This window comes from Rhinatrema bivittatum, chromosome 10 (genome assembly GCF_901001135.1).
Source record: "Rhinatrema bivittatum chromosome 10, aRhiBiv1.1, whole genome shotgun sequence".
Lineage (NCBI taxonomy): Eukaryota > Metazoa > Chordata > Amphibia > Gymnophiona > Rhinatrematidae > Rhinatrema > Rhinatrema bivittatum.
The window spans coordinates 22109523-22126305 of record NC_042624.1 but is presented as its reverse complement, the minus strand read 5'-3'; the positions used below and the strand labels follow the sequence as shown (position 1 = coordinate 22126305).

At 45.4% G+C, this 16783-nt stretch overlaps 1 protein-coding gene across 1 annotated transcript in view; it reads right to left on the bottom strand.

Moving 5' to 3' along the window:
• UCK2 (uridine-cytidine kinase 2) overlaps positions 1-16783 on the bottom strand; it is a 613925-nt gene that overhangs the window by 495338 nt on the left and 101804 nt on the right. Inside the window, exon 2 of the mRNA XM_029618633.1 lies at positions 7045-7204. Within this exon, the coding sequence (XP_029474493.1) occupies positions 7045-7204 (160 nt within the window). The remainder of the gene's footprint in view (positions 1-7044; positions 7205-16783) is intronic.

Below are 16783 nucleotides of genomic sequence, written 5' to 3'. Positions count from 1 at the left end.
TCCCTGGGGGAAGTTCCCCTTCGTCTGGGAGTTCGGACTCGTCCGGTGAAAACCTCCTGGTCTGACTGATCTGGACTGTCTAGCGGCGGGAGGTCCCGCTCACGATAAGGGCGTGAGGGTCCAGGAACAGGATCCACTGGAGCCGCAACCGCAGCAGCAGCCGCCGCAGTCGCAGCCACCGCAGGAACAGAAGAAACAGCAGGAACAACAGGAACAGCAGGAACCGCAGGAACCGCAGGAACCGCAGGAACCGCAGGGCCTGGACGGGAAGCCATTTCATCTTTACAAAGGCATGAATCCCCTTAAAGAGATCCACCCAGAAAATTGAAGCAGTCTCTAATCGCCGGGGTACAAGATCCCCCGGGATTCCAGATTGGTCGAGACTGACCGCTAAATCCGGGGTAGCCCCTGGGGAACTGTCAGCAAATCGTGGCTGAGACTGGTCCTGGCCTGAGGGTCCCACGGCCTCCTCACATTGGGCACATAGGGAGTCTGGCTCTTCACTGTGCGTGGCTCTAAGCTGGCATGCGGAGCAGAGGCCGAGGGCTTTAATGCCGGAGGCAGGCAGCGCCCCCGCTGAAGACGCTGAGGCGTTCTGTTCCATTGAAAAGTATGCGCTGAATGATAAGCGGCAACAATATACGCTTAATATAACAGGCGCACAATAATATGCGGCAGCTATATACGCTTAATACAACAGGCGCTTAATAATAATATGCGGCAGCAATATGCGCTTAATACAACAGGCGCTCAATAATATGCGGCAGCAATATACACTTAATACAACAGGCGCTCAATAATATGCGGCAGCAATATACACTTAATACAACAGGCGCTCAACAATATGCGGCCGCAATATACGCCCAATGATATCCAATAGGCTCTCAGCAATATGCGGCTAGCAATATACGCTCAATGATATGCAATATGCTCTCAGCAATATGCGGCTAGCAATATACGCTCAATAGTATTCAATATGCTCTCAGCAATATGCAGTCATTAATACACGCTCACTTGTATGCAATATGCTCTCAGCAATATGCGGTTAGCAATACACGCTCAAAGGTATTCAATATGCTCTCAGCAATATGCGTTTAGCAATACACGCTCAATGGTATGCAATATGCTCTCAGCAATAAGCGGTCGGCAATATACACACAATGATGTATATAATATGCGCTTAGTCATAGACAGGCGCCTATCACGGGCGCTCAATACCTGAACAAGGCCAACAAAATGGCGCCCTCCACAGCGTGCCGTCCACGCCGCCGATCCTCGGAGACCAGAAGTAAAAGATGTACGCCTTACCTGATCCTCAGCACTTCCCGGCTGGAACCCGGGCGGTCTCCGGCTGCGGGGAGAGAGGGCAAGTACCTTCACCGCCGCGTGTGAGGATATGCACCCGCTGCCTCGTCCACGCCGGGACCGAGAAGCCTCGCTCGCCATGCCCGAGCCTCGCCCGGGGGCTACGTCCCTGCCGCGATTCGGCCACCAGACCGAGGCCTTAAACCTCTGGGGGATCACGGAAATCACCCCGGGAAACTCTACTGGGGGAGGGACCCCAAGGGTATCACCGCAGGAGTGCGGGGCTCAATGTTGTAGTAGAAATTTAGTAAGAAGAAAGTAGATTGGAACACGCTCAGCGAGCATGCAGGCTCTCCAAACTGCTTTGGAGACAGAAATTACTGAGTTGCTTTGCTTCCTGTGGGGGTATATAAACCCGTGCTGACGTCAGATCCGTCTCCAACTGCTAGCACGAACATACTATACCCATTCGTTCTGAGTCCATCTGGCTACACGCCAGGAAAGCAAAATTATCAGGTAAGTAGTAATTTCTCCATTTCCTAGCATGTATTTATTTATTTATTTAAGGGTTTTTATATACCGCAGTACGTAAAGAAATACATCACCGCGGTTTACATTAAACAATAACTTAGCAACAGGCTTTACATTGACATTCTTAATAGGTATTAAATAAACTAAATAAACTAATGTAGACAAATGGACTAAGGACCAGTAGGATATACCAAAGCTACTCCCAAACATGGTGGAAGGCTGTCTGCGGTCCAGTCAACACCGCACTTGCAAAGACTGCATCCTCCTGGGTATGCACATCCAGACGATAAAACCTGGAAAAAGAATGTAAGGAGGTCAGGGTTGCAGCTCAGCAAATGTCGACGGGAGACAACAATCTAACTTCTGCCCATGACACTGCCTGAGCCTTAATGGAATGAGCCCTACCCTGAGTAGGCAATGGCTTTTCAGCATCCACATAAGCGGTCGTGACTACCTCCTTAATCCAGTGAGCTATAGTACCCCGAGAAGCTGGTTCGCCCTGCTTCCTTCCACCATGAACGTCAAACAGTCCTTCCACCATGAAGGTCAAACAGTCTTTTGGAAAGGTTCAGAAACCTCCAGATACCACACAAGTCTCCTGACATCCAAGGGCTTGCAAGAGGCAATACTCCTCCACCTTCCTGGCCTTATCCAGGGACGGCAAGGAAACACCATTCATCGGGCCCCTGAAACAGGCAAGAGCCACAACCTGCACCTTCAAGGAACTAAGGGCCAATCCTTTATTTAACCCATCATACAAAAATTCCAGAATGAGCGGAATCTTAACCAAATGAGGAAGAACACTTCAATCCTCATACCAGACCTCAAAAACTGTCCAAACCCACACATAGGCCAAGGAAGTGGAGAACTTCCGAGCATGGAGAAAGGTAGCATTCACTGCAGAAGAATATCCACACTTCAACAAGCAAGTCCTCTCAAGGTCCAAACTGTAAGACAAAACAGAGACGGATCTTCATGAAGGAAAGGCTCCTGCTGCAACAGATTCGTGCACGGTGGAAGATGAAGGGGGGCCTCCACCAGGAGACTTTGCAGATCTGCATACCACGGTCGTTGGGGCCAATCCGGTGCCACTGGGAGTACCATCCCCTGTGGCCTTCAATCCTGCGAACTATCCTGCCCAATAAGGGCCACGGAGGAAAGCCTTACAGCAACTTGTCTTCTGGCCAGACCCGTATGAGAGCATCTATGCCCAGAGACCATGGATCACACTCCTGCAACTGAAGAATAAAGAAACCTTGACATAGCGAAAAGTCGCCAGCAGGTCCAAGAACGGAAGGCCCGGGCGATCCACTATCAGTTGAACGCCTCGTCCGACAACACCCATTCTCCTGGATACAGACTCTCCCTGCTGAGAAAGTCTGCTCTCACGTTTTCTTTTCTTGCAATGTGAAAGGCAGAGATCACCTGGAGATGTCCTTCTGCCCATTCCATATGTTGGTCTATTTCCTGCGACACTTGCTGGGTCTTGGTTCCTCCCTGTCGATGGATGTAGGCCACAGTTGTTGCATTGTCAGACATCTCTCGGACTGCGTGACCCTGCAGTCTATGGCTGAACTGCAAGTATGCCAACTGGTTCACTCAAACTTCCAGAAGATTGATGTTCTAGAGGGACTCTTCGGCATACCAACACCCTTTGGCTGTCAGTTCCTGGAGACTTGCATCTGTAGTGATCATCAACCAGTTCAGGGAAGACAAGGAAACACCCCTTTTCAGGTGAGCCTCCTGCAATGACCACTGGAGGCGAGAGCAGATTTCCATCATAAAGTGGAGCCGAACCAAATAGTCCTGAGACTGTGGGTTCCAACGAGACAGCAGTGAGTGCTGAAGAGGAAGCATATGCATCCTCACTGATGGCACCACTTCCAGGGTTGCCACCATCAAACCAAGCACCTGTAGAGAGGACCACACTGTTGGACATATAGTGCTCACCAACTGACACACCTGTGGCATCAATTTCTTAATCTGAACTTCCAGCAGGAAAACATTGTCCTGCCTCATGCTGAGCCAAACACACAGATACTCCAACGAATGAGATGGCTGAAGACTGCCCTTAGCCAGGTTTACCACCCAACCAAGCTCCTGCAACAAGGAGATCAACTTGTTGGTCACCAGTCGGCTCTCTTCCTGAGACTTGGCTTGAATAGCCAAATCGTCCAAGTAAGGGTGTACCAGGAAGCCATATCTTCTGAATGCCACTGCTACTACCACCATAATCTTGGAAAATGTTCTGGGAAAGGTGTCTAGACCAAAAGGCAGCGCCTGACACTGATAATGGTGCCCCAACACTGCAAAACGCAGAAAATGTTGGTATTCCAAATGGAAGGTAATATGAAGGTAAGCCTCGGACAGATCCAGGAAGGTCAGAAATTCCCCCGACTGCACAGCCATTATCACTGAGTGTAAGGTTTCCATGCAAAAATGAGTCACCCGCAAATGATGGTTGACACTTTTGAGATCCAGGATGGGCAAAAGGAGTCCTCCTTCTTGGGCACAACAAAATAAATGGAATATTGCCCCATACTTTTTTGAGACGTAGACACTGGAACCACAACCCTCAGCCGGAGGAGCCTTAGAATGCATAGATTCAACTGCCTGCTTCTTCTGCGGGGAGTGGCAAGGAGAAACCATGAATGCATCCCAAGGAATACTGCGAAATTCCAGTGCATATCCTTCTCGTATCACCTCCAGGACCCACTGATCCGATGTGATCTTGACCCACCTTTGATAAAAGAGAGAGGCGTTCCCTGTCTCTTGTTCCCAAAGGTGGGTCAACAAACCTTCATTGGGAAGCTCGGGAGGATCCACCACCTGAGTCCGCTCCTCTCTTGGGCTGTCAGGGACGAAAGGACTGAGACCTACCAAAAGGCCGAGTCCTCTGAAAAGGTCGACCCTCTGTAGGGACGAAAACACTTCGAATCCCAAAGACGATCCCTCATTCCAGAGGGGCGTTACCAGTGTTTCTTATCCTCTGGCAACTGAGGAACCGGCGATTCGTCCCACTTACTGGCCAATTTCTCCAACTCACTTCCAAACAAGAGCGAGCCTTTAAAAGGCATTTTTGTAAGATTAGCACTGGAGGCTACGTCAGCTGACCAATTTTGCAACCATAGTTAACGCCTGGCCACTACCACTGAAGCCACTCCTCTGGCCGAGTTACGGACCAATCGCAATCCACATCAGCTTAAAAGGCAGCAGCGGGTTCCATAACCGCACTTGAATCCACTCCAGAATAATCAGCTTCCTGAGAGAGAAGCAGATACGATCTTACCACTAAGGCGCAACAAGAAGTTATCTGTGAAGTCATTGCCTTTGCTTCAAAGGCTTGCTTAAGAATAGCCTCAATTCTCCTATCATGTACATCCTTCAGGCCGTTCCTCCCTCCATGGGGATAGTCATCCACTTAGAACCGGTACAGACCAGTGCATCCACTTTGGGGAAAATGCAAACGCTCCCTCACTACTGGATCCAGGAGATACAGGCCTTCCAATGTATGACCCACTTTGAAAGTTGCATCTGGGGCGCCCCATTCAAGATAAACCAGTTTCTGAATGGCCTCTATAACCTGGAAAAAAAACAAGAGGCTTTACGAAAGCCTCTTGTTTTTAAAGCATCTTTAAGGTCTCGGAAATCAGGGCTTACAGTTTATCTCTATGAAAGAAACAACATGGTCCAATACGGTTCCAGTCCCGGAGGAATTACCCCATCTTCCAGGCAAATCAGAATCTGCCTCATCATCAGTGCCATCCAAGTTCCTGTTGGGATTACCCGCTGCGAACAGAATCATGTTCTAGCACTTAAACATAGGACTGGAAGACAGGAGTAGGCAAAGCTGAGGACTGCGCTAAAAAAGGACTGCAAACCTTGAAAAAATATCCACTCAAGAAAAAGCAGCCAGATTCAAGACCAAACCCAGAAGGAACTGGAGCAGGGCCCCCTGAACTGCAATCTCCTGCGGAGGAACCAGTCAAGAAAGTACCTCCAGACAGATCCTTAACCAGGCCATCATCAGGCTGGGAGGATACAGGCTTAGCAAAATCAGAGGACGACAATGCTCCCTGAGCCTCTAAACAGCGCTGAGATGCCTGAATATGACAGGCAACACAGAGAGAAAGGCACTTAGGTTTCTTGTTCACCGGTGCCATCAGTGCTCAGGCGACAGAGAATGTGCATCCAGCTGGCTTGTGCTGAAAAAATTTCAAAAGCACATAATTTATGCATACAAAAATTAGGCGCCCTAAGAGTAAGTGCTGCAAAAAGCACACTCAATCTGTGCACCAAAACCTGGGTACACCGCCAATGCTTAAATATTTCCCTGCGCACAGAAGCATGCAAAAATGCCACCGTGGCCTACCACGTGGCATGCAGACAAAAAGCCTAATTGCGGGGCCTAACCCACTGGGGCCAATCAACTCGCCAGGCTGCCCAGTTCCCCTAACCTCCACGGGTGTGGGAACAAACACCGGAATAGCGCACCAAGCATGGAGACTGAAGGAAGTCCTGCAAACCCCTCTACACTGTCTCTGCCTTTACGATCTTTCGGGTTTGTTTTTTTTAAAACTTACCCGAGCTCAGCCTTACTAGCTGAGTACAGAGATAATATCTGGCTGTAGGGGGAGATGGCATGTGCCATCACCACCGCACTCGGCTTCCTGCCCCCGCTGCCTTTAAGCTGTACAATCAGCTAAGTCCACGCTGGGAAAACCCAGCTACCAGACCAAGGCACACATCTGAGGGACCTCAGAAATCACCTCAGGAATTCTCAACTGGGGGTGGGACCATCTGGTATCACTGCAGGAGAGCAGGGCTTTCCTTATTCCATTTTAAAATCTCCTTCCAAAATCTGAAGCAATCCCCATAGGGAGATGCATGTCCACCATCTGCTGGAGACGGAGAATACTGGCAGGCTGGGGACACTGCAGGAGGATATATATACTGTGACGTCAGCTTGCTCCGTCTCCATCTGCTGGCAGGGGAGCATAACCCCTGCCAGCAGATGGAGATGGCAGGGGTTATGCTCCTGAGTCCATCTGTCTACATGCTAGGAAATACCCTTTTCCTATTCTGGGCTATTAATACCATGCTGAGGCACAAGTTCAATTATGGTCTAGAATGCTCATGCCCAAATGGTATCAGACTATCTTCCCACAGCACGTTTGGTCTCACATTTGCGCCACATATGCTACTCACCAGGGTGATCAAAGTTGAACTGTCCCTTTAATGCCTTGGCTTTCTGATCAGCAGTCAAGACCTGGTAGAAACTGTCCTGGCTCAGCATCACCACCTGCTTCTGGTGATGGTCTACTTCATTCTGACCCAGTAGCTGCACAATTTTGGAGCAAACCGAAGACTTGAATACAAGAAAGAGAAAGGACAAAAGAATTAAAATCCATATCAGCCAAATCCTGGTAGCAAACACAAGAAAAATTATTTTGCAACAGAAATATCGGACTCCACTACACATTTTAACAGGAGAGGACAATACAAAGGTGAAACTGGTCTGCACCGATGCAAAACTTATTCCCCCAATGTAACAATATCTTTCCCACAACTTCCTTCAATAGAAACAGAGGTCGGGGTGAGGGTTTGTGAGAGAGGAGCCATATTTTATTTCTTTATGTACATATTCATAGGTGGAAAGAAAGACTTTGAAAACTTGGGTACCAGCTCAAATTCTTAGGACTCAGCAGGATATTTAAGAAATTTATATCATGTTTGATGTAAGATTCTTGGCAGGTCACAATAAAAATATAAATAAAACCAATTTGATTTGATTTATTTATTTATTAATTACTCTCCTCTCTGAATTCAAAGTGAGTTACAGACACAACATTCATAAGATACATAAACAATACATATACATAAAAAAATGTTAAGATTTGCAGCACTCTCTCGGTCTGACATGGCAGGAACACCAGATCCAGGCGCCATGCTGCCGTGCTCGTTCTCCCCATAGGCACACATGCACACATCTGCACAGTACCTTCTGATGATGTCAGCCTCCTGCCCTATTTAAAACTGGGTCCCGCAGTAGTTCCTCACCTCAGCACCAGGTCTTCTGATGTGTCTTGCTCATCAGTGCATGTTGACTTGTTCCTGCGTTTCAGTCCTGCCTTTGTCTCCTATCATTGTTTCCTGCCTTGTTCCTGAGTTCTTGCTTTGCCTTGTCCTTGCCTTGACTGGTCCTGTTTCTGTCTGTGCCTTTCCTCAGTCTTGCATTGTTCTGTCTTGTCTTGCCTGTCCTTCTTTCGGCCTGACTTCCTGGATTCTGACCTCGGCTCTGGACTTTGACCATTCTGGCCTCTGGCTTGTCCACAATTCGCAATGTCTGCTGCCTGTCCTGCCTCGCATTTGTTCTTGCCACTACCATAGGGACCCACCTATGCCGCCAAACCCCAAGGGCTCAACCTACCAGGGAGATGACTGGTATAGGCGAAGTTCCAGTCAGTCCCACCACAGAGTGCATTCACCAGCCAGCTAGGCTGCAAAATTCATCCCTCGGCACCAAGGGTTCACCATCACCTGAATCCTTGCCAACATTACAAATGAGTGGCCAAGGCTAGCTTCTTGACAAACATTGAATTAACATAATCCATAAAGTCAATTTGCTTGTCAAATATAGCAAAACTAATACACACTTCTAAAAATATGTGGGAAAGCAATGACTACAAAACATACAAGCTTTGAATCATCATATTGAAAAATGAAATAGCTCAAAAGCTCAGCACAATATCTATAATTCACTCCAAAAGCCTCTTGGTAGAGATGGGTTTATAATATTTTCTTAAATTGTGTTAAATCAGACAATAATCGCAACAATACTGGAAGCTGATTCCAGGCAATAAATCCAGCTCTGAGAAGGCCCGATTTCTTACTTCAACAAGATATGCCAGCTTAGAAGATGGAACCTCTAATATGCCTTTATTGAATGATTTTAAGGCTCTGAAAGGTTTATACAAACAGAGAATTGAAGTCGAATAGACTAATTTATGGATTAACAACACCACTTTAAATTTTAGCTGCCAAAAAACAGGAACAGTGAAGTTCCACCAATACAGGAGAAATATGCTCATGAAAAGAAGTTCCAGTTAACAGCTGGGCTGCACTATTCTGAACAATTTGTAATGGACTCAGTCTTAGCTGGAATCCATAAAAGGAGAGATTTGCAATAATCTACTGAAGGAAATATTAGTTGTGGGACTGTAGTTCAAGCCTGCTACGAAACAATAAAGAGGTACCAAACAGATAGGGACCTTCATTTTTTGTTTTTATTGCTCTTTATTTTTCCTGGGAATTTAATCGGGATTTATTATGACAAGATCAAAAACAGGGGAAAATCAGTTTTAAAAAAAAGGACTCAATTTTCCAGGTAAATAATTTATTTGATGGACAGAAGTACAATAAAATATTAAACAGATTATTCAACCCACCCAGCAGCATCCCCTACATTTATCCCCATCATCTGTCCAGTAGGTCCCTCTCTCCTCACCTTTAACCAAGAATCTACCTCTCTCCCCACCTTCCCTGCATTCATTCTTTCCAGTGATAGCTCTAGGCTTCTCCTCTTTCCTTCACCTGTATGGTTGAAGCCCCTCCATGCTGCAGCACTGCACTTCTGCTTTTGTATAGGGCCAGGGAGCCTACCAGGAAGTACTTCTGGTGGACAGGGCCTGCTTCAAACATATTTGTGGCACCAGACAGCAGACACTTTGGCTTGGGGAGGGGGGCGTGTAGAAAGTGGGACTTGAAACATGGCATGGGCAGCACTGAAAGGTTAGCGTTTTTACTGGTGGGGCGGGACTTGAAATACAGTATGTGCTTTGGCCCGCAGTGGCTGGAGGCCATGAAATGCTGCATCTGCAGATCTGGATCAGCCTAAATATTTTTTAATCAGCCTAAAATTAGGGTGAATATAGTTTTAAACTGATTGTCACCTTTGGAAAAATCCAGGAATTTATGGGTGAAAATTGGTTTAAACTGAAAATAAAGGGCATTACAAATAGATATTAAAAAGTGCAGCCAAAAGGGCTGATCCCTGAGGGATTCCCATGAGAGCAGATTGCCAGATGGAAAATCTTGTAATTCTTACTTGTTGGTCCCTTTCTGATAAACAGAATATGATGAAATAAGATTTAAAAAAAACGTACAAGACTAAAAGCCATTACAATACACAGAGGTCTAAAATTATCAGGACACCGTACACAAGTGGTGTTATCCTGTTTGATTTATGTGCCTAACTGCCGCACTCATTTCCTAGCTGTCAAGAATTAAGAGGTGAATTTTAAGACCCATGCGTGTGAGCGTGTTTGCCAGCTCATGCATATTACTTCATGTTATATTACTTCATGCTATATTCTCTGTTTAATTTGATAACTTCTTATTTATGCCTATTTGCTTTGCTTTTACGTATATTACTTCCTCAACTCCCAGTTTTTCTGCTCCTTGTTTATTGTAACTGCCTTCACCTCTTAGCCTCTCCCTTGTTTGATGTAAACCGGCATGATGTCCCTGACGAATGTCAGTAAAGAAAAGCTTTAAATAAATAAAAATAAATGTGGAGGTGTCAATTTTATAACATATGTGCGTATATGTGCATGTACGTGCCAGTGTTATAAAATTTGGTTATATGTGTACATGTGCAGACAACTTTATACTGACGTGCACATGTGTGCGAAAATACTGCCTTGAGCACAAAGTATGGAGGAGATTATAGTAGATATGCGCGCTGATGCAATTACCTGTTTTCCCAGTTCGTTCCCAGTTCGCCCTAGTAAAGGAGAGGACTTCCTAAACCCCCCTAGCTAACTTGCCTCGCTTTTACCCTATTTGCCCCTACCCTTAAAATCCCACTGACTAGCCTAGTTTTTATTTTATTATTACTTAGACACTGTCCATAGCAGATGTTACACGGCGCATACTTGTTAGCGTAATTACTTATGCACAGACTTCATGTTACAGACTCATCCCGCCCATGCCCTGCCCAGACTCCGCCCCTTTTTTGAACTTTTTGATTTGTGCATGACCCAGGAGATACATGCAAACTCGCACGGTTTTTAAAATCTACGCAGAATGCGGCAGGCCAAGTCATGCACGTATCTCCTGTCTTTGGCATGCGTAGAACTTTTAAAATCCTCCAGTAACTGAATTATCCTTCGGACCTTACCAAATAGTTTTGTTTCACAGGCCAACCACATATGCATTATCACAACCTCACCAATGAAGAAGTGTCATTAAATGCCTTAGTGAATAAAGGGATTTTTAACTGCTTCATAAAATGGGACAAAGATGATTTATTCTTAAGTTCTTAAGGAAGAGAATGTCATAGATAAAGGCTAGCAACTATGAACAAACATTCTCATTTTGAACACATGCACAATTATGGACCTTAGTCTATGACCCTCTTTCTGTCCTAGACATACTGGGGCGGATTTTTAATGCCCTGCGCGCCTATTTTGCATAGGCCGCCGGCGCGCGCAGAGCCCCGGGACACGCGTAAGTCCCGGGGTTTTTTTTAAAGGGGCAGGAGGGGGCGTGTCGGAGGCGTGGCCGAACGACGCGCGTTTCGGGGGCGGCGACACAGGCGTGGTTTCAGCCCGGGGGTGTTCCGGGGGCGCGGCTGCGGCCTCCGGACCAGCCCCCGGGACCGGAACACGGACGGGGCAGCCGGCCGACGCGCGCAGATTTACGTCTGCTTTTCGCAGGCGTAAATCGTGCGATAAAGGTAAAGGGGGGGAGTGGGTTAGGTAGGGGAAGGGAGGGGAAGGTGGGGGGAGGGCGAAGGAAAGTTCCCTCTGAGGCCGCTCCGAAATCGGAGCGGCCTCGGAGGGAACAGGCAGCGCGCGCGCTGGGCTCGGCACGCGCAGGTTGCACAAATGTGCACCCCCTTGCGCGCGCCGACCCCGGATTTTATAAGATACGCGCGGCTACACGCATATCTTATAAAATCCAGCGTACTTTTGTTTGCGCCTGGTGCGCAAACAAAAGTACGCGATCGAGCAATTTTTTAAAATCTACCCCACTGTCCTCCCACTTGGTAACAAGGTTTTTGCACAGAAGAGTTGGCTTAAATGGTAGCATGTTCACTTTGTATGCAAGATAATGAGAACACCCCCAAACTTTTAAAGGAGCTTTAAAGAGGGAAGACAGGCATTGAGGAAATAACTTTTCATGCTGGTGGATTCAAACAGTCTCATAAGAACATAAGATATACCATGCTGAGACCAGGGGCGGTTTGGCCTATCGGGGGATCGGGCATGCCCCGGTGAGCCAGTTAGGTTGGTCACATGTCATTTCCTCTCAGACTCTCTGCTTTCTTTGTGGCTTAACTACACTAGCAGTTAGCTCTTTGTCTTTGTGAGCAGACTGATACTTGCTGCAGGTAAGCTAGCACCTTGATGACCCCTGCCTTTTGCATATATTTGAAAAAAAAAAAATTAAATGTTGTTCTCTTTTCCAGTCAGAGCACTGTCTGCCTTTGGCCTGCCTCTCTTTGATGCTCCAGTCAGAGCTGCAGTGTCCTGGGGTGGGGGTGCTCTTGAGCAGCGATCAAGATGGCCGCTTGAGCCTGCATCTCCGCTCGATCACATCTCAATCAGCAGGGAAAAGCCGAGATAACGTATCCTTTTTATTTAAAAAACGACATCTGATGCAAGAGTAATGGCTACTAGCAAGACCGATAAAATTGAAGCCGCATTTGCCGCTGGTTTTGGGTCTAAACGAGCGAAGCCAGATCCACCATTACCCGACAAGGCCCCCCCACCCAAAGTAATGGCGTCGGCGGATCTGGTGCTGACGGAGCTCAAACAGCTCAGGGATCTAATCCAAATTAATGTGGAGAACACAGCGGCAATTAGGGGGGGGGGGGGAATCTTCAACAAATGTCTAATTGCCTAGATTTTTTTCACAATCGCATAGAAGATGTAGAATCGCAAATGGCATCATTACTGCTAGAAACCGCACCAGTTCAGTGCCTTGAGCAAGACGTACTTAAATTACAACACGCCTTCGATGATTTATCAAATCGCAACCAGAGGAACAACATTAGAGTATTAGGAGTACCAGAGGGGCTGGAAGGATCCGACATGATACAATTCATGGCACACTTGATACCTACCTGCTTGCAGCTCAATTTTGAGCATTCTTTTGAAATCGAAAGAGTACACAGAATCTCTTCTCGACCCTTGAGCAACTCAAAGTATCCGCGGCCTATTATTATCAAGGTCCTACGTTACCAACAAGATCTGCAAATTTTCGCCGCAGCTCGCACGAAGGCACCAGTGCAACACCAGGGACACACTCTTATTTGTACCAGACCTGGCGAAAACGACCGCAGATAAAAGGAAGGCCTTTCTTGCGTTGAGACCACGAATGCAAGCCCTAGGAGCAAAATATCGGCTTCTTGATCCAGCGCAGCTAAAGATTACCTGTCACAATCAAACAAAACTTTTCCGTACCCCCGCCAATTTGGATGTATTTCTCAGCTCCTTTGAGCGTTCTCAAGATATGGTTACTTGAATTGCCTGGTATGTGAAAGGAGCATACGTCTCTCTGATATTTACGAGTGTATGTGTCACCGTTTTTTTAGGCCACAATTGGGATTTGGTGATTTACTTAAGATCCAATGATGCCTTTTGTAAGAAATAGTATGTTGTTCTAAGGTTACATTGTTATGGTTTTACTTTATTTTATTCTTTATACATTGTTTTGTTTTAATGTTTTATTGTATCGCCCATCTGAGTTCTATGTAAACCGGCATGATGTGCTGCACGAATGTCGGTAAATAAAAGTTAATAAATAAATAAATAAATAAATAAAATGCCTTACAAAGGGATCCTTCTTCTTTTGTTTCAATATTTTCTTTTTTGTTTCACAAGTTCTACTGATGATCACTTCACAGCTACTTCTGGATTACAGTGGAACTTTCATTGTTATACTTACCGGTCCAATAATAATTTCTTTTAAAAACAAAAACAAAAAAAAGGCTTACAATTTAAGTGATGTCTGGCCAGCTTATATGGCTCTTAGCTTTATGTTCCTTTTATTTCATACAGCAGATGTCGGGGTGGCTAATTTCCAGTTTGGTTCTTTCTGACAGATAATATTTGTGGAGATGCGGTCTCGGGGGCTCACGGCCTGCCCTGAGGCTCTTAATTGGGTTTTTTTCACTTGCATCGCTGTGCAATATGTTTGTAGCACTGCGATGGTTTGTACTTCTCTCATTTGTTTCACCCAGGATCTCTCTTCTGCTATCAAGTATTCTTCTAGACACTGGATCTACAAATTGGAGTTCTCCTGGATCTTCCTCTGACTTTTTTCATCTCCTTTCTCTAGTAAGATTTTACATTATTGTATTCACATATCCTAATCATGTGAGCGGCGGCACTTTTCTGGATAATTGGCATAACTATCGATGGCTATGACGATTACATCACTTACCTTTGTGTCACTAAACGTCAATGGCTTCTCACATCCTATCAAACGCAAAAAAGTTCTAACCTACTTGCACACCCTTCATCCTGACATTGTTTTATTACAAGAAACGCAACTTTCTGCAGCTGAAACCCTTAAACTCAAACAACAGTGGTTAGGCCAAGTGTTTTTCAGCTCCACTGTCCTTAAGAAGAGAGGCACCGCAATTCTTATTCATAAGCACCTGGGCGCCCTCGTTACATATCAGTCGGCGGACATAGACAGCAGATGGAATTTACTTCAGCTCACTGTACATAATGAGCAATTTACTATCCTTAATGGATGATCCTCTTTACTTCAATGAGACTTTTGCTCAGCTGTTGACTGTGGATTCGTCTTCACTCCTCATTGGTGGTGATTTTAATCAACCACTAGATCCTTTTCTGGATAAAAAAAATCTGAGGCTAAGATAATATGCTCTAAAGCTGGAATCACAATTGGATTTGTGGATCCATGGAGACTATTAAACCCAACAGACCGGGACTTCACTTACTACTCAGCTCCCCACTCATCGTATTCCCACATAGACTACTTTCTTTCTCATTTCCAACAGTATGATTCCCCGCCTTCTTATGGCTGAGATTGTACCCATTTTAGTGTCTGATCACGCAGTGATTCAGATACAATGTAAGCTGCTTTCAACTATTCAAGCGGACAGACAATGGCATTTCAATCCTGCATTGATAGCAGATCAAGAATTTATCCCTTTCATCCGTGCTAAAATATCCGACTACTTTAAATTCAATGCAACACACAATATTTCGGAGGCCTCTCTATGGGAGGCTTTCACGGCTACAATCAGGGGAGACATCATAAGCTTTACTGCCTATAAGAGGAAGAAGCAGAAGGAAGACTTGACTGCCTTACAACAACAAGTAGCAATACTAGAACAGCAACACATCCTCCGCCCAAACATAGTGGCTCTGGATGAACTACTTAAGGCTAAATTTCGATACAACAAGGCTTTGAGTGACAAAGTGCTTTCCGAGGTTTTTCACTCGAAGGAGACATACTATTCGGCAAACAATAAATGTGGCCATTTACTGGAATCCTACTTGAAAAAACGACAGGAAAAAAAGAGAATTGTAAAGGTTTTATCACCCTCCAATCAAGTGTTAACTACGGATACTGACATTTTGCAAGCCTTTCGAGATTTTTACCAAATGCTATATACTTCGGAGGTCACTGCCACTGAATCAGCCATTGACTCATTCTTTTCTACGATTACTCATCCTTCGCTCTCTGTAGACCAATCCACCTTATTAGACAAACCAATTACTCTGTTGGAAATACAGAAAGCTATCACCGCTCTTTCTCCCGGGAAAGCGCCGGGACCTGATGGCCTTACTGTGGACTTTTATACGGCATTTACAAAAGAATTGGTGTCTCATCTGTTTTCTTATTTTTCAGCAGCCCCATTACAACCAGATCTTTTTTCCTGTTTCTCAGAAACTTGTGTCATGGTGATTCCAAAGCCAGGGAGAGATGTGACCCAAATCGGAAGTTAGAGGCCCATTTCACTTCTGAATTTGGATTATAAAATATTTAACAAAATATTAGCCACTAGAATTATTTCTGTTATGGCTTCCTTAATTCACCTTTAATTCATCCAGACCAGTCGGGTTTTATTAAGCATCATTTAATTGCTAATAACACCCGACTTTTTCTTCATGTACATGAGGCAACAATTTCTTTACATTCCCCTGTTGTCGCAGTCTCACTAGACACGGAAAAACCATTCAACAGAGTTGAGTGGCCCTTCCTCTTCTATACTCTTCATTATTTTGGCTATGGTCCCCAATTCATAACCTGGATTCGCCTTCTTTATTATGCCCCTATGGCATTTCTATATATCAACAATAGAATCTCCCCCTCCTTCTCACTTCATCGGGGAACGAGACAAGGTTGCCCCCTTTCACCTCTCCTGTTTAACTTGGTTTTGGAACCGCTACTCCTTGCTATTCGACAAGATGTTCGTATTGAAGAGGTGTACACTGTGGCTCTGATGAGTTTAAACTCTCGGCATATGCGGATGATGTGCTTCTTTTTCTTCATAATCCTGATTCTTCTCTCCCTCACCTGTTAAATCTCATTGATGGTTATTCTTCCTTATCTGGTTACAAAATCAATTGGCACAAAACCGAACTTCTTCCATTGAATTGTTTAGGCTCCATGATAGACCTCTCCCAATCCCCAGTTCAGAAAGTCCTACATGGATTGAAATACCTGGGAATCACTTTTTTCCGGAACCACAACAAACTATTAATAATGCTGAACAGCAGATATTGAAGAGCCTCCACAATACTATATTACAATGGTCCCCCTCTTTACCTTACATGGTGAGGCAGATTGGAAACAATCAAAATGGTATTGGCTCCCAAAATTACCTACATTCTTTCTGTTACCCATATTTTTCAATACCGATTTTTATAGGCAGGTTGAAAGTTTCCTTGTGAGGTTT